Here is an 18053-nt window from a genome sequence, read left to right as displayed (position 1 = left end):
AAACGTTTAAGATGTTTTATTTAAAGAAAATGCATGGTCATACATACGATACAAACACTGACAGAAAGGCAGGAATAGCATTATAAGATCATTCAGGTTGCACTTAACCATTCCCACTGAGCAAAAGCATTATAGTAACAATACAGAAACACATATTTAAACATAAAATGCCTCTAAAGAAATGTCAGCGTCAAAATACAAACTTGATCCTAGAGACGTAAGCATAGGGAAAACAATTTGGGTTTCTATGTACATGACCAGTCCTGTAACCATTGAATAATTATGGGCTTCAATTACAACAAAGCAGAGGAAATGGAAGTGTCCATTACAATGACCAGTCCAGTTAGACTGCTGTGCCTCTCTCCAGATTCTGCTTGATCTCAGCTGTGTATTTGCCATAGAACCGCTCTGCCTTCTTGTTGAACTTGGCGTTCCTCTCGTTGATGTAGTCAATGTCTGCGTCATCGTTGTAGGCCCTGCGCCGGCTGTATTTGGCCCGCTTCTCGATCCTGTGAAGAACAGCAAAGGATCAGTGTCAAGAAACCAAAAGGACACACAAACAACTTACAAACAAAAAGGACAACAATCATAGTACAAAAACCTCATTCAGTTCCTTAAAATCCAATCTCTCCAGAATGACTCACCAGCACACAAAAGCAACAATCCCTAAACAAAGACTGTACACGTTCATATGCCAAAGCACCAATGAACAACCTTACTCTTCTACTCGAACACACAGGCACATACGGAGTCAATTCGCTAACTCACAGCCTTTAGTTAGTGTCTTCTAAGCAGAGATGTGCATCATGCCCTGGCAGCCCAGTCTCATCTCTCACAGGAGCATCACTAACACAAGGCCGCCCTAAATATAGCTGGGTGCTGAGAGAGGAGAGAATGAGGTCTAATGTAACCCAGGGACACTAGGGCAAGGAATATGCTGGTCAGGTGTGTGGGACTTGAGGACTTGACCTCAGGGGTTAAAGCAACAAAAAATAATGACAAACTGAAGTCAATTTCAGATTGACTGGGGCCAAGTTAGCCTCCCATTTCATGTCAGAAAGTAATGACCATCATGCTTTTAGGGAAAGAGGATCATTTTGTACAGTATGACTTCGACCAGTTCCAGTCCCTTTGCTTAGTTGGCCCGGGGTCCTCCACAAGATCATTTTTATGTAGGAGAACTGAGAAGCTCAGTTCTGGTGACTTTTTAAAATGACATTCTACTCCAAAATGAAATAAACTGACTCCATCTAAAATACAATTTCCACCTCCAGAAAAGAGCCCAATAACATATTGATAAACATTATGTAAAAAATATGTCAACATATTGGAACAGGCATATAGCCAATAAGCATCATCACCTGTATGCCGACTGATGCAGCATAGTGGCTATAACATGTACATAGGCTGAAGCATGGGGTTTGTCCATCTGCAGTTACCACATTGCAGTGGTGTAAAGTACTTAAGTAATACTTTAAAGTATTTTTACTTAAGTCGTTTTTGGGGGTATCTGTACTTTACTATTTATGTTTTGACAACTTTTACTTCACTACATTCCAAAAGAAAATAATGTACTTTAACTTCATACATTTTCTAACACCCAAAAGTACATTTTGAATGCTTAGCAGGACAGGAAAAAGGTCAAATTACTGCACTTATCAAGAGAACATCCCTGGTCATCCCTACTGCCTCTGGTCTGACAGACTCACTAAACAGAGAACATCCCTGGTCATCCCTACTGCCTCAGATCTGGCAGACTCACTAAACACACATGCTTTGTTTGTAAATTATGTCTGAGTGTTGGAGTGTGCGTAATATAGGGAATGTTTAATTATTTATACTTTTACTTTCAATTTTAGCAATCACATTTACTTTTGATACTTAAGTATATTTCAAACCAAATACCTTTACTCAAGTAGTATTTTACTGGGTGACTTTCACTTGAGTCAGTTTCTATTAAGGTATCTACACTGTCACTCAATATGACAATTGGGTACGTTTTCCCACCGCTGCCACATTGGACATAACATCCTGATTATTATGAATCATTATTTTATTGACCTTATAAGATGCCATTGGCCCTTTAAGAGCTCTGTTGCACAGCTGCACCTATACCATGCTTGAAACTCCAGTTGTAAGTGCATTGGGAAAACAATGCCTCTCGCGCCATGACAACGCACGCTTCAATGGGGCAGAAGGCCGTGTGGCCAGATAGCTAGCAACAATGACAAGACACTGCCATCTGGGGAATCGTAGGTGGCTCGTTTCAGCTAGTTTTATATCGTTCTTGATACCATGTCTTGTTTTGAGGTGTTTTGACTGATGTCATGTCTATGCTAATATGGTTCAAATTCACAAGCTAAACAACAACTGTTACAATGTAGTTGGGAGACAAAAAGTGCTCATTGTGCAAATGTATTTATGTTTTCAATAAACATGTCAATAATCCAAGCCAACCCCATCCGTTTTGCCCCAGAGTTGCACACGTGTCGGTTTTGTTGCTAAACAACCAACCCATCTATCGAAAGAGTAAAGAAATAAAACTGGGACCCCCCTCTTTTTTAACAAAAGCCAAAACTGCTTTCAAAAGTGTTTTCCTGTAATTGCATTAAGAATAGTTGTGCATTGACTGCTTGTCAAAAAACGTTTTCCTCCCTATGGCTCTTTGCAACTTCAATGCGCCTCGAAAGGAATATTTATCTCATATAGAACACGCAACAAGCCGACTAGGTAAATAGGTCAACTATTCTACTATGGGGTTGTTTGATTTCGTTTTGATAACATTACATGGCAAAAACAGCAGCACTGGAAAGTTCCATCCTGAGTGATACAGTAGAGGCTTTGAATGACTGCCAGCAGTTACAGTAGTAGGCTAGACACCGGCGTTTGAGTTGGGCTCTGTGGTGGTGCGTCTTCTAGACAGACTGTTAGAGACTACTCCCTTCATCTGAACATCTGAGTGTCTGCAACAATCATGGATGTCAGTTCAGCGGACATATTTCGTAGAACAGACATGCTTCTGTATTAGGCTGGGTCATTTCTAATGCAGAGCGATTACTGCTTTTTCAGGTTCCATTATTTTAAAAAAGGAATCACAGTTTTCGATAAAACAATAAAAGTCCCATGATGGTAGTGACTGCCCATTAATGCTCGTCACTTATTAACCATCATTTATTCACATGGCTATATTATTTCATTCCAAGTCATCTCTATAGAGCTGCTGCCTATTCTGTCTGACAAAAATCACTATTTCAGTAGTTCTTCAAAGTAAACAAGGCATACTTTTATGACTGCTGAATACCAACTATCAAATCACTTAGATCATGTATTCTCTCATTCTCTCAGACTTCTTGTCTACGCCTCACAGACCCGGACAAGTTTAAGCGGGCGTGCAATGAATTATGGTCATTGTTGTTAACTACCACGTTTACTGCGCTAAACTATGTAGAATATTGGCCTTTTGGAAACTACAACTCCTTACTACATTTCAGTTGATTGCAATCAGTTGTACAACTGACTAGGTATCCTCATTCCCCTTACATTGCACAGTTCAGGCTTGATTCATCTCTACAGAAACTGCACATCGAGCTCTCAGAAAAAAAACAGAACGAAATGTAATTCAAAATTATTTTACCGACATCGGTCAATTAGTTGTTTACATTTTTTTAAATAACTAACATTTTGGTTAATCGCTCAGCACTAGTAATTTCCATCTCCAAATCCATGACATCTCCAGAACCCATATGACAGAAATCCATCGCATTGATGGAGAACTTTAACCCCTGTGACCTTAGCTGGTATGGAAGGTCCAGTGTGCAGCTTGACTGGTCTATTTCATGGCCATTCTTTCAAAAGGCACACCGTGCATTATTGAATTGGGCAAATGCATTCTTCTGACAGCCTATCCGGCCAACTGAAAATCAGAGATGAGAGCTCATTAACTAGGACACACTCCCAGTCCCCCACTAAGATAGAAAGTGAGAGAGACAAGAGTTTTCCAGCGGGAGATACCTTAAGAGCCTTATCAGCCAGCCCCATCAGGCTTAACACTGGGGCTCATTCAGTAGGTATTAGATATGCCGCAGGTTTCATGCACGCAAAGGTCTGCCTGCCCCATTCATGAAGGGCTCTCATTCTTGTTTTGGACTCCAGTGCATTGAATGCGAGGTCAGAAGGGGATAGGATCGCAGTCTCTGTTACGCTTACTGTTTCTCCACATCCTCCACCATGCGGTCGATGCCCTCCTTGGAAGGGACGTGGGTCCCATGGATCAGACTGTTGGATGTGGGGTGGAAATCCTCGCCGCTGTGAGACAGAACAGGAGAGTCAGTTAACATAATAGACATTATAATGATCCTCCTCTACGCCATCCATCTCTCCAAACTGAATACCAGTCATCTCTATGACTGGGAACATTATTCTGTAGTGTACTTCACCCTTCACAGCTCCACATGTGGCAGCCATTAAGGGGAAAAACCTGTGGGTACTGAACTCATCTTTGGCTGATCAAGAAAGCCCACCATAACTATAACCATACCGTTCCTCTCGAGCGTTTGCCTCACATTGACGCTTTCAAGATATGAAATGACTGAGTCTGTGGCTATGTCAAAACGAACCCAGGAGCAGGAGAGGGGCATGCTGATCTGTGAAAACTGTGATGGCAGCATCGATTATCTAAAATAACTGAAAGCTTAAGGCCGACGAAAAAAAAATATATGTCATGCTTATCATTTTATGGGGGAAATACGGTCTTCTCTGAAACACTCAGCAATGGAAAAGGAAGAGAGGCGTTTTATGAGGAGGCTTCAACTCACCACTGCTCTCGCTGCCTCTCGTAGCCGTCCATGTCTGGTTTGATCTGCTTGGTGAGGCGCTGGTACTGTCGCAGCTGGGCCTCTGCGTAACCTGCGGGCCAATGGCAGCAAACAAGAGGGGTTATAATTACCGGAACTAACTTCAAGCAGGCGCAAAGCCCTGCGACAAAACCTGTGTCTGGTTAAGGGAGATGAGGCCCTTTCAAGCCCCTCTGGTGATAATTCTCTCCCCAGAGGTTTACTTCAGAGACGTTTTGATGCAACAGATGGCAGCCATATTTGGGGAACGCAGCGATCCTTTTTGGAAAATTAAATTGGAGGCAGTTAAAAATTATTTATCCCAAGGGGTCTTTACACGCACCCAGAATTCCTCTTACAGGGCTGAACTGCGGTGGAGTGACTGTACCACGTCCAGTAGCCCTATCCCGCAATCTAATTTCTGCTGCCTTAAAGGCTGGTCTTTGTGGAGCTGAGGTCTTTACAAACAACCAGGCTCTACAGAACATTAAAAAGTCACTCTTTCCCACTTGTTTCCCCAGGCGTAAATCTTATTTTAGGTGACAGCTTGATAAAAAAAATAAAAAAACAGATTGAGGATGTACAGCACGACATACTGGTAGGTGTTCTCCAAGCCCACGATTGAATGGCCCTCAAAACATCTGTGTCATTGTGTTGGGTGACAAAACTGCACATTTTAAAGTGGCCTTTTATTGTCCCCTTTTAAGTTGCACCTGTGTAATGATATGCCACACCTGTCAGGTGGTTGGATTATCTTGGCAAAGGACAAAAACTCACTAACAGTGATGGAAACAAATATGTGGCCAAAATTTGAGAAATAAGCTTTTTATGCGTATGGAAAATGTCTGCACATTTTTTTTTGCTCATGAAACCAACACTTTACAGTGAGGGAAAAAGGTATTTGATCCCCTGCTGATTTTGTTCGTTTGCCCACTGACAAAAAAATGATCAGTCTATAATTTTAATGGTAGGTTTATTTGAACAGTGAGAGACAGAATAAAAACAAAAAAAATCCAGAAAAACATGTCAAAAATGTTATAAAATGATTTGCATTTTAATGAGGGAAATAAGTATTTGACCCCCTCTCAATCAGAAAGAATTCTGGTTCCCAGGTGTCTTTTTTATACAGGTAACGCATTAAAATGCAAATCAATTTATAACATTTTTGACATGCGTTTTCTGGATTTTGTTGTTATTCTGTCTCTCACTGTTCAAATAATCTACCATTAAAATTATAGACTGATCATTTCTTTGTCAGTGGACAAACATACAAAATCAGCAGGGGATCAAATACTTTTTCCCCCTCACTGTACATGTTGCGTTTATATTTTTGTTCAGTATAATATATATAATAGCCTATAACTAGGGACCAGAGTTTTTCTTGTTCAGGAAAAGTGACCAGCTGAGGGATGGAAGTCCTGTTCGCTCAGTAAAGGAGTCCTATCTCTCACCTGAGAATCCTGGGTCAGGGTTCTTCTTCTTCTTCTTTCTCTCCCACCGCTCAGCATCCTCAGCACTGATCTCTAGCAGTTTCACCCGGTCATAGTCCTCCCCTTTGGCCGCACACTCCTGAAATCACACAGAAACACACCAAGTCACTAAACAGCAACAGAGTACATATAATTACTAGATAAACTTATAACATGACTAATCTATTATCCTAATGTACATAACTTGCAGCTGACTGACATCTTTTTGACCAGCCAACAAAAAAAAAAACATTACTGTTTTTGACTGTTCATCCAACAAGCAGTGTCTGTGATAATTATTTCACCTTAGCTCTGCCACTGTATATAGTAATTACTACATTAACAATATTACATTGTGTCATAAACATCAAAAACCTCCCCTCATCTTCATTTCACCGTTAGAATCAGCAAGTTTCGACTTCCCGTGTATTTGTCTGCTCATAGTGAACCACAAGGTCCAGCATTCATAGTGAATGCACAATGGGGCCAGAGCAGTTAGCTCCGCCCCACACCGAGCTGTAGTCTTTTAGAAGCTGTAAAGAAATGCGTCACCTTGTATATCTAGCAATGAATCTGCCGATCAGAATGTCGCTGAAAGAGATCCAATGGCTCTATCGAACAAGGACAACCATTTCTACATGCCGACAAATGTATAGTATGATCGGCATAACAGAGGCTTTGCGAAATGCCACAAAGCAAGACTACATTCATTTTCAGATCCTGTCCACCCAGTCAATACACCGGATACAATCATTGGTGTACCGTTCGGCGCGCAAATCCCAGACCTGTCTTCTTTGTGGCCAATTGTGTGTGAAACATCTCACTGACCTCGAAATGCCTCAGGCACGATCAAAACAAACCGAAAGTCACCCTCGGTGAAATTTCCCTTTACGCATAACAGTTAACTATGTACGTTGATAAAGAGGTAGCTACCTTTTTCTTTTCATCGGTCATGAGTTCCCACTCCAGACGGGCTTTCTTAGCCTCCCAGTTAGTTGGCAGCTTCAGTCTCTTGTCCTCCTCCACAACCTCCTTGTGATTGAGCTTGCGTGCTTCATTCTGCAACAGATACCACAAAATACATCAATTCCAGAACTTGAATACAAAGAACACAGATCCAAGATATACCATATAAACTCAAGCTACTTGTGAGCTCAAATGAGGGTAGGCTACGCTAACTACCTTTAGTACCCATTGACAATAGTATGTGTTGGCCGGGGAAGTTGTGATGAGCACCGATGCTCATTCTGAACGTTAAAACTCATTGCTTGTGGTACTGTTTTGGAATGTTGACGAGCTCAGGGCGAGGATTTCTTTCCAGAGAGACATCAGGGATTGTAACATACTCTGTTTCACTGAAACATGGCTCTCTTGGGATATACTTTGGGTCCGTACAGCCAGTTGGGTTCTCAGTTCATTGCGCAGATAGGAATAAATCTCTCTCCGGGAAGAAGAAGGGCGGGGTGGGTGTATGTTTCATGATTAACTACTCAGGTGTGATTGTGATAACATACAGAAACGCAATTATTTTTGTTCACCCGACCTAGAATACCTCAAATGCCGACCGTATTACCTCCAAAGAGAATTCTCTTCGGTTAGTCACAGCCGTGTAAGTAGAGGTTGACCGATTATGATTTTTCAACGCCGATACCGATTAATGTAATAATGACAAGTACAACAATACTGAATGAACACTTATTTTAACTTAAATAAAATCAATTTAGTCTCAAATAAATAATGAAACACGTTCAATTTGGTTTAAATAATGCAAAAACAGCGTTGGAGAAGAAAGTAAAAGTGCAATATGTGCCATGTAAAAAAGAACATTTAAGTTCCCTGCTCAGAACATGAGAACATATGAAAGCTGGTGGTTCCTTTTAACATGAGTCTTCAATATTCCCAGTTAAGAAGTTTTAGGTTGTAGTGCAGAAAGCAGAGCTTCTGCATGCTCCCCTGTCAGTCTGTTCCTCCGCTTATCATAAATGATTCCCACCTCACTGAACACTCTCACCTGGGACCGAAGAAGGTGGAGGACAGAGAAACTTCTTTGCCAGTGGAGCGAGTGATTGAAGTCCGTCCTCATTCTGCTTCCACCACTCCAAAGGCAAGCTGCTCTTTCTGTCAATAACGGGCTCTGTGAGGTAACGCTCCAACTCAATTTCAAAACTGCACTGGACTTCAGCCCTGCCCTGTTGGCTTCCAAGGATTCTAGTGTAGAGGCTGTCCATCTTTGCACCTGGATCTAGGTCCTTCTCTTCACTCGTCCCTTCTGTTGTGGCTCTGGGATTTGGTTTCCTTAGTAGGTCAGACTCCTCCTTCAGCCTCCTCAGGGACAGCACTTTTTCTAGTGCTGTCCCTAAGGTGAAGGCGTAGCTCTTGTAACGTGGATCCAGGACATTTGCCAGCACCAGGCACTTTGTCTCCTTCGCCTTGGAGAACCGCCTTGTCAGACTGTCCAACATGGTCTTCTGTAAAGTTGATGCCTTGAGTAGAAGAACCCTCCTGCTGCAGTATCAGCACCGACACACTGGGGATGATGCATGCAGCTGTAGAGTTGGAGTGGCTCATCTCCAGTGTCACCTCCTCCATACAGTTCCCGTGTGGCTCAGTTGGTAGAGCATGGTGTTTGCAACGCCAGGGTTGTGGGTTCGATTCCCACGGGGGTACCAGTACGAATAAAAAAATAAAATGTTTTATGAAATGTAAGTTGCTCTGGATAAGAGCGTCTGCTAAATGACTAAAATGTAAATTTACATTTACATTACATTTAAGTCATTTAGCAGACGCTCTTATCCAGAGCGACTTACAAAATGGTGCATTCACCTTATGATATCCAGTGGAACAACCACTTTACAATAGTGCATCTAAATCTTTTAAAGGGGGGGGCGGGGTTAGAAGGATTACTTTATCCTATCCTAGGTATTCCTTAAAGAGGTGGGGTTTCAGGTGTCTCCGGAAGGTGGTGATTGACTCCGCTGTCCTGGCGTCGTGAGGGAGCTTGTTCCACCATTGGGGTGCCAGAGCAGCGAACAGTTCTGACTGGGCTGAGCGGGAACTGTGCTTCCTCAGAGGTAGGGGGGCCAGCAGGCCAGTGGTGGATGAACGCAGTGCCCTTGTTTGGGTGTAGGGCCTGATCAGAGCCTGAAGGTATGGAGGTGCCGTTCCCTTCACAGCTCCGTAGGCAATCACCATGGTCTTGTAGCGGATGCGAGCTTCAACTGGAAGCCAGTGGAGAGAGCGGAGGAGCGGGGTGACGTGAGAGAACTTGGGAAGGTTGAACACCAGACGGGCTGCGGCGTTCTGGATGAGTTGTAGGGGTTTAATGGCACAGGCAGGGAGCCCAGCCAACAGCGAGTTGCAGTAATCCAGACGGGAGATGACAAGTGCCTGGATTAGGACCTGCGCCGCTTCCTGTGTGAGGCAGGGTCGTACTCTGCGAATGTTGTAGAGCATGAACCTACAGGATCGGGTCACCGCCTTGATGTTAGTGGAGAACGACAGGGTGTTGTCCAGGATCACGCCAAGGTTCTTAGCACTCTGGGAGGAGGACACAAGGGAGTTGTCAACCGTGATGGCGAGATCATGGAACGGGCAGTCCTTCCCCGGGAGGAAGAGCAGCTCCGTCTTGCCGAGGTTCAGCTTGAGCTGGTGATCCGTCATCCACACTGATATGTCTGACAGACATGCAGAGATGCGATTCGCCGCCTGGTTATCAGAAGGGGGAAAGGAGAAGATTGTGTGTCGTCTGCATAGCAATGATAGGAGAGACCATGTGAGGATATGACAGAGCCAAGTGACTTGGTGTATAGCGAGAATAGGAGAGGGCCTAGAACAGAGCCCTGGGGGACACCAGTGGTGAGAGCGCATGGTGCGGAGACAGATTCTCGCCACGCCACCTGGTAGGAGCGACCTGTCAGGTAGGACGCAATCCAAGCGTGGGCCGCGCCGGAGATGCCCAACTCGGAGAGGGTGGAGAGGAGGATCTGATGGTTCAAAATACTTAAAATGTATATTAATTATATATTTATATAATTATAAATGTACAGTTGAAGTCAGAAGTTTACATACACCTTAGCCAAATACATTTAAACTCAGTTTTTCACAATTGACATTTAATCCCAGTAAAAATCCCCTGTCTTAGGTCAGTTAGGATCACCACTTTATTTTAACAATGTGAAATGTCAGAATAATAGTACAGAGAATGATTTATTTCAGCTTTTATTTCTTTCATCACATTCTCAGTGGGTCAGAAGTTTACATACACTCAATTAGTATTTGGTAGCATTGCCTTTAAATTGTTTAACTTGGGTCAAATGTTTCAGGTAGCCTTCCACAAGCTTCCCACAATAAGTTGGATGAATTTTGGCCCATTCCTGATAGAGCTGGTGTAACTGAGTCAGGTTTGTAGGCCTCTTTGCTCACACACACTTTTTTCAGTTCTACCCACACATTTTCTATGGGATTGAGGTCAGGGCTTTGTGATGGCCACTCCAATACCTTGACTTTGTTGTCCTTAAGCCATTTTGCCACATCTTTGGAAGTATGCTTGGGGTCATTGTCCATTTGGAAGACCCATTTGCGACCAAGCTTTAACTTCCTGACTGATGTCTTGAGATTTTGCTTCAATATATCCACATAATTGTCCTACCTCATGATGCCCTCTATTTTGTGAAGTGCACCAGTCCCTCCTGCAGCAAAGCACCCCCACAACATGATGCTGCCACCCCCGTGCTTCATGGTTGGGATGGTGTTCTTTGACTTGCAAGCTTCCCCCTTTTTCTTCCAAACATAACGATGGTCATTATGGCCAAACAGTTCTATTTTTGTTTCATCAGACCAGAGGACATTTCTCCAAAAAGTATGATCTTTGTCCCCATGTGCAGTTGCAAACCGTAGTCTGGCTTTTTTTAATGGCGGTTTTGGAGCAGTGGCTTCTTCCTTGCTGAGCGGCCTTTCAGGTTACGTCGATATAGCACTCGTTTTACTATGGATATAGGTACTTTTGTCAGGCAAAGAGGCACTGAGTTTAAAGGTAGGCCTTGAAATACATCCACAGGTACACCTCCAATTGACTCAAATGTCAATTGGCCTAACAGAAACTTCTGACATTTTCTGGAATTTTCCAAGCTATTTAAAAAGGCACAGTCAACTTAGTGTATGTAAACGTCTGACCCACTGGAATTGTGATACAGTGAATTATAAGTGAAATAACCTGTCTAATCAATTGTTGGGAAAATTACTTGTGTCATGCACAAACCTTATCCTAGCAAGATTTACACGAGTATAAAAACACTTGGGCGGTTTAAGCCTGCATGAAACACAGACCTTATTTGAAGTAGATCAAGACATTCCCTATGGAAGACATGAAAGGTAATATAACGAACCTCTCAAGTTCAGCCGCAGGTTTTTATAGGCATTATGACACGTCGACTATTTCTCTCTATACCATTTGTATTTCATATACCTTTTGACTATTGGATGTTCTTATAGGCACTTTAGTATTGCCAGCCTAATCTCAGGAGTTGATAGGCTCGAAGTCATAAACACCGCTGTGCTTCAAGCATTGCTAAGAGCTGCTGGCAAACGCAGTAAAGTGCTGTTTGAATGAATGCTTACGAGCATGCTGCTGCCTACCACCGCTCAGTCAGACTGCTCTATCAAATCATAGACTTAATTATAATAAACACACAGAAATACAAGCCTTTGGTCATTAATATGGTCAAATCCAGAAACTATAATTTCGAAATGAAAACATTTATTCTTTCAGTGAAATACGGAACCTATCTGTATTTTATCGAATGGGTGGCAACCCTAAGTCTACATATTGCACAACCTTCAATGTCGTAATTATGTAAAATTCTGGCAAATTAATTACCGTCTTTGTTAGGAAGAAATAGTCTCCACAGTTCGCAACGAGCCAGGCAGCCCAAACTGCTGCATATACCCTGACTCTGCTTGCACTGAACGCAAAAGTGCCAATTTCCCTAGTTAATATTGCCCGCTAACATGAATTTCTTTTAACTAAATATGCAGGTTGAAAAAAATATATACTTATGTGTATTGATTTTAAGAATGGCATTGATGTTTATGGTTAGCTATATTTGTGCAACGATTGTGCTTTTTTCGCGAATGCGCTTTTGTTAAATCATCACCCGTTTGGCGAAGTAGGCTGTGATTCGACAATAAATTAACAGGCACCGCATTCATTATATGCAACGCAGGACAAGCTAGTTAATCTCGTAATATCATCAATTATGTGTAGTTAACTAGTGAAGATTGATTGTTTTTTTATAAGATATGTTTAATGCCAGCTAGCAACTTGGCTCCTTGCAGTCACAAGGTCCTTTTGATGCTGCACTCGCATAACAGGTGCCACGCAGTCTCGTGGATTGCAATGTAATCAGCCATAATCGGCGTCCAAAAAGGCTGATTACAGATTGTTAAGAAAACTTGAAATCGGCCCTAATTAAAATTGGCCATGCCGATTAAAAATCGGTCAACCTCTACCCTCAAGCTGATACCACCACGGCCCTCAAAGAACTTCACTGGACTTTATGCAAATAGGCAGTGGCTGGGACTGAGATGTCACAGGAAGACCAAAAAGATCATCAAGGACAACAACTACCCGAGCCACTGCCTGTTCACCCCGCTATCATCCAGAAGGCGAGGTAAGTACAGGTACATCAAAGCTGGGACTGAGAGACTGAAAAACAGCTTCTATCTCAAGGCCAGCAGACTGTTAAATAGCCATCACTAGCACATCAGAGGCTGCTGCCCTATATACATAGACTTTAAATCACTGGCCACTAATAATAAAACACTAGTCACTTGAATAATGTTTACATACAGTCTTCTATTCTACTGTATTTTAGTCTATGCTGCTGACCAAATATTTATATATTCTTAATTCATTCCTTTACTTTAGATTTGTGTGTATTGTTGTGGATTTGTTAGAAATTACTGCACTGTTGGAGCTAGAAATAACATCTGCTAAACACGTGTATGTGACCAATAACATTTGATTTGCATAGATTCCCTTTGGACGGTTAGATTAATTAACTCAATATAGCCATCTGCTGGCTTTTGGGTTGGCTTATTGGTCTATAAGGAGAAACGTTAGGCTCCTTTAGGCCATTAATGGGCCAAGACGTTACTAGAAGGTGTCTGAAATAGGAGAACCTTTGAACAAACTCACCCTTTTGAAATGCAGTTCCCGGAATTTTCGGAGTCTCTCCCCTCTCTTCTGAGATGCGGCACTTTCAGTCGGCTCATAACTGATCGAAGCAGATCCCTAATAAATCGCATAAACATTAGCTAGCTAACATAAGTACTAACTCGAATGTTGGATCCATGCTGTACAATGGCAAGACACAGCAAGGTAACGTTAGCTAAGTTATCATGCTAATTCATACCACAAATGCATCAGTGGTTAAAAGCAAATCGAAAAACATATCTAGCTAACAGGTATAAAGGGAATGGTCTGAAAAGCTAGCAAGTTAGCTAACTACGGCTGTTAGCGCTAGCCATGAGACTGTAAACAGACGTTAGAAGTACTGATATGGGTTCTCCATTGGGTACACTAATATATTTCAAATATCAGTTTGATTTTCAGTAACTGTATATCTTAGTCAAAACTAATGAACCTCCACTTTTTTATTATTTCAGGTTATAATTCGTCAAAACACCAACCTCAGCGCAGGACGCCATCGTTGAGCTGGCAGTCAGGAAGTATTCACCCCTGAATGTCGGATGTTACGCAATGAACAAAACAGGACCGTCATCATTGAAATATTGTAAAATCAATCAAAGATGTCATATTATTTTGCTTATTTAGATTTTATTTAATGAGATGCAAGGGGGGGGCTTGTCAATTTTAGTCATGTCAAAATAAGTTTGTTACTCACAAAATATGGAGTTTCGATTAGCACCTATCGTCCTTTCCTGCCGTCACGGTCGGTATGTACTTCCAAAAAAGGTCTAAATGAAATAGTTACATACAACCGAAAAAAAATCTTCTTCGGCCTAGTCAATGTATTCAGCTATTGTGGACTTAAGACCTGTGTATGGCAGTAAGGTTAGTGCCGTGCTATCCGGGATCATTGGAACGTGAGCGATGGGAAGTGCCGAAAAATTTTTTTCCCAGTTGTTTGTACATTTGTATTTTGTACATTTAAGCCCAGGAAATGACGACAGATGCTAATCGAAACTCCATATTTGGAGAGTAAGGAATATATTTTGACATTATTAACCTTGAAATGCTGGTGAATGGCAAGTTGAATGGCTGCTTCCTGGGCTTAAATGAGATTCCCCATATCAAAGTCTCATTTAAGGCCAGATTCTGGTTCAAGGGAGACATAGCCATTAGTTGCACAAGCTATGACAAAAACCTGTAAAATTATGAACAGATAGACAGCTATCTGAGTATTAATCTGAGCCTAGAGGAAGGTCTTTGTCCTCAGGCCTAGAGGAAAGCCAAAGTCATTCTACTACCCAAGAGTGGTAAACTGTTGGAAAAAGTTGTGTTTGACCAAATACAATGCTATTTCTCTGTAAACACATGAACAACAGACTTTCAGCATGCTTATAGAGAAGGGCACTCAACATGTACTGCACTGACACAAATGTCTGATTATTGGTTGAAATAAATTCATAAATAGAAGATTGTGGGAGCTGTACTGTTAGATTTCAGTGCAGCCTTTGATATTATTGACCATAACCTGTTGTTGAGAACTTACGTGTTATGACTTTTCAACGTCTGTCATATTGTGAATTTGGAACTATCTATCGAAGGGTTTTCTTTAATGGAAGCTTCTCTAATATCAAACATGTAAAGTGTGGTGTACCACAGGGCAGCTCTATAGGCCCTCTTTTCTATTTTTACCAATGACCTGCCACTGGCATTAAACATAGCATGTGTGTCCATGTATGCTGATGATTCAACCATATACTCATCAGCAACCACAGCTAATGAAGTAATTGACACCCTTACCGAAGAGTTGCAGTCTGTTTTGGAATGGGTGGCCAGTAATAAACTGGTCCTGAACATCTCTAAAACTAAGATCATTGTATTTGGTACAAATCATTCCCTAAGTTGTAGACCTCAGCTGAATCTGGTAATGAATGGTGTGGCTGTTGAACAAATTGAGGAGATTAAATTACTTGGTGTTACCTTAGATTGTAAACTGTCATGGTCAAAACATATAGATTCAATGGTTGTAAAGATGGGGAGAGATCTGTCCGTAATTAAGAGATGCTCTGTTTTTATGACACCGCACTCCAAAAAGCAAGTCCTGCAGGCTCTAATTTTGTCTTATCTTGATCATTGTCTAGTCGTGTGGTCGAGTGCTGCAAGGAAAGAACAGAGCAGCAGGTCTTGCTCTTCACTGTAATCAGAGGGCTAATATAAATACTATGCATGCCAGTCTCGCTTGGCTAATAGCTGAGGAGAGACTGACTGCATTACTTCTTATTTTTATGAAAAGATTAATGTGTTGAAAATTCCAAAATGTTTGCATAGTTACCTTACACAGAGCTCTGACACTCACACTTACCCCACCAGACATGCCACCAGGGGTCTTTTCACAGTCCCCAAATCCACAAATTCAAGAAAGCGTGCAGTATTATATAGAGCCATTATTGCATGGAACTCCCTTACATCTCAAATGAACAGCAAACCTGGTTTCAAAAAACAGATAAAGCAACACCTCGCAGCGCAACGCCTCTCCCCTATTTGACCTAGATAGTTTGTGTGTGTATTGATATGTAGGCTACATGTGCCTTTTTAAAATGAATGTAGTTCAGTCCTTGTCTACTAATGTTCTGTATTATGTAATGTTTCATGCTTTGTGAGGACCCCAAGAAGAGTAGCTGCTGCTTTCTCAACAGCTAATGGGGACCCTCATAAAATACCAAATACCACTATAGCAAATTGTGTCATTCTGTGCGAGCCAGATCTTTTATTGTGACACCATGAAAAAAGTAATTGCTTTGCATCTTGCATTTCATAATAACGTCTGTGTTGAAATTATAACCAGACTTGTACTTTTTTCTTTTGATGTTTAATCAAACAAAATATTGGAAATAAGCGTCACTCACGCATATTGTGATTACAGATATGACTGGAAGCAATAGAGTAGAAAGTATGAAAGGTCAGACATCAGTTTCACGTAATGTCAGATTTCCACACCGACAGAGACCAGAGACCATGGCAGTGACGGTTGATTTGTTTGAAGTCTCAGTTGTTATGCTCTTTCACTGAACAGAAAGGAAACCTCATGACAATTAACAATGCATCTATTTCTTTCCTAATTCAATACAGTAGGCTTAGGTCTGAATATATGTATTAAATATGATTTTAAGATCTGATCGTAAGACCGAAGTAAACCCTTTTCAACTGCAAGTTTAGCATGTTTGACTTGCCAGAATGGATGTATTCCCTATTTGATTGCATTATACTTATATAGCTCTACTTAATTAGGATGTAATTAAGTGTAGTTTATAGTCTTAGATTAAAGCATCCTAGATCACAGGCAATGTTAATGGAGTGATGCATTTTCACTGGGAACCAGATGGGAGCACATCACAGCGAAGCAAAACAACACTAATGTAATGGGCAGGGCCCTGCCATTGCAGGAAATAAAAAAGAGGGTAAAGTGCCTGAAAAAAGCAATAGCAACAGAACACAAAATGGTGGCTTAGAGAACATTTATTTTGATATAGTGAAAGTAACCTGACTCAGGCTAGTAGGATTTGTTCTTTTGACTCCATGTTTTCCTCATACTCTGGCAAATGATGATATGGATGTGAGCATCTGCGCTTTTGAATATGAGCGTGTGGCATGTCCTCTTTGTTGTTACTCAAAAGCAATACATCTCTCCAGTGCCATTAATCTTTCCAGATTTTGACACATACAGTACCAGTCAAAAGTTTGGACACATCAACTCATTCCAGGGTTTTTCTTTTTTAAACCTATTTTCTACATTGTAGAATAATAGTGAATACATCAAAACTATGAAATAACACATATGGAATCATGTAGTAACCAAAAAAGGGATAAACAAATCAGAATATATTTTATATTTGAGATTCTTCAAAGTAGCTACCCTTTGCCTTGATGACAGCTTTGCACACTCTTGGCATTGTCTCAACCAGCTTCATGAGGTAGTCACCTGCAATGCATTTCAATTAACAGGTGTGCCTTGTTAATTTGTAAAATGTAATTCCTTCTTAATGTGTTTCAGCCAATCAGTTGTGTTGTGACAAGGTAGGGAGGTATACAGAATATAGCCCTATTTGGTAAAAGACCAAGTCCATATTATGGCAAGAACAGCTCATATAAGCAAAGAGAAACAACAGTCCATCATTACTTAAAGACATGAAGGTCAGTCAATTCGGAAAACTTCAAGATCTTTGAAAGTTTCTTGAAGTGCAGTCGCAAAAACCATCAAGCGCTCTCATGAGGAGCGCCACAAGAAAGGAAGACCCAGAGTTACCTCTGCTGCAGAGGTGTCACACCCTGACATACAGAGCACTTGGTTCTCTATGGTGTTGTAGGTCAGGGCGCGCCACCGACACTAGTCAACCCCCCTACCCTCTCCATTTGGTTTCAGGTTTTGCGGCCGGAGTCCGCACCTTTGGGTGGGGGTACTATCACGCCCTGACCATAGAGAGCCCTTGGTTCTCTATGGTGTTGTAGGTCAGGGCGTGACTAGGGGGTGTTCTAACCTTTCCATTTCTATGTTGGTGCTCTTAG

At 41.6% G+C, this 18053-nt stretch overlaps 1 protein-coding gene across 2 annotated transcripts; it reads right to left on the bottom strand.

Moving 5' to 3' along the window:
- On the bottom strand, window positions 1–14415 carry LOC106610898 (pre-mRNA-splicing factor syf2). Of its 2 annotated transcripts, XM_014210565.2 has the most exons (8): window positions 14206–14415; window positions 13991–14039; window positions 13497–13592; window positions 7235–7360; window positions 6284–6401; window positions 4815–4905; window positions 4207–4305; window positions 1–509 (listed from the first exon to the last, which is right to left on the bottom strand). In XM_014210565.2, exons 2-8 carry the CDS (start codon window positions 14006–14008, stop codon window positions 344–346), a joined length of 714 nt encoding a protein of 237 aa, XP_014066040.1. In that variant the 5' UTR covers window positions 14009–14039; window positions 14206–14415; the 3' UTR covers window positions 1–343. The 2 variants fall into 2 exon arrangements, with proteins under 2 accessions (XP_014066040.1, XP_014066042.1); XM_014210567.2 differs by lacking the exons at window positions 13497–13592; window positions 13991–14039; window positions 14206–14415 and adding an exon at window positions 8313–8844.
- Between the last annotated feature and the right edge of the window lie 3638 nt (window positions 14416–18053).

The sequence above is a fragment of the Salmo salar genome, chromosome ssa09 (genome assembly GCF_905237065.1).
Source record: "Salmo salar chromosome ssa09, Ssal_v3.1, whole genome shotgun sequence".
Taxonomy (NCBI): domain Eukaryota; kingdom Metazoa; phylum Chordata; class Actinopteri; order Salmoniformes; family Salmonidae; genus Salmo; species Salmo salar.
Note: the sequence above shows the minus strand (reverse complement) of the source record. Positions and strands in the feature narration are given on the sequence as shown.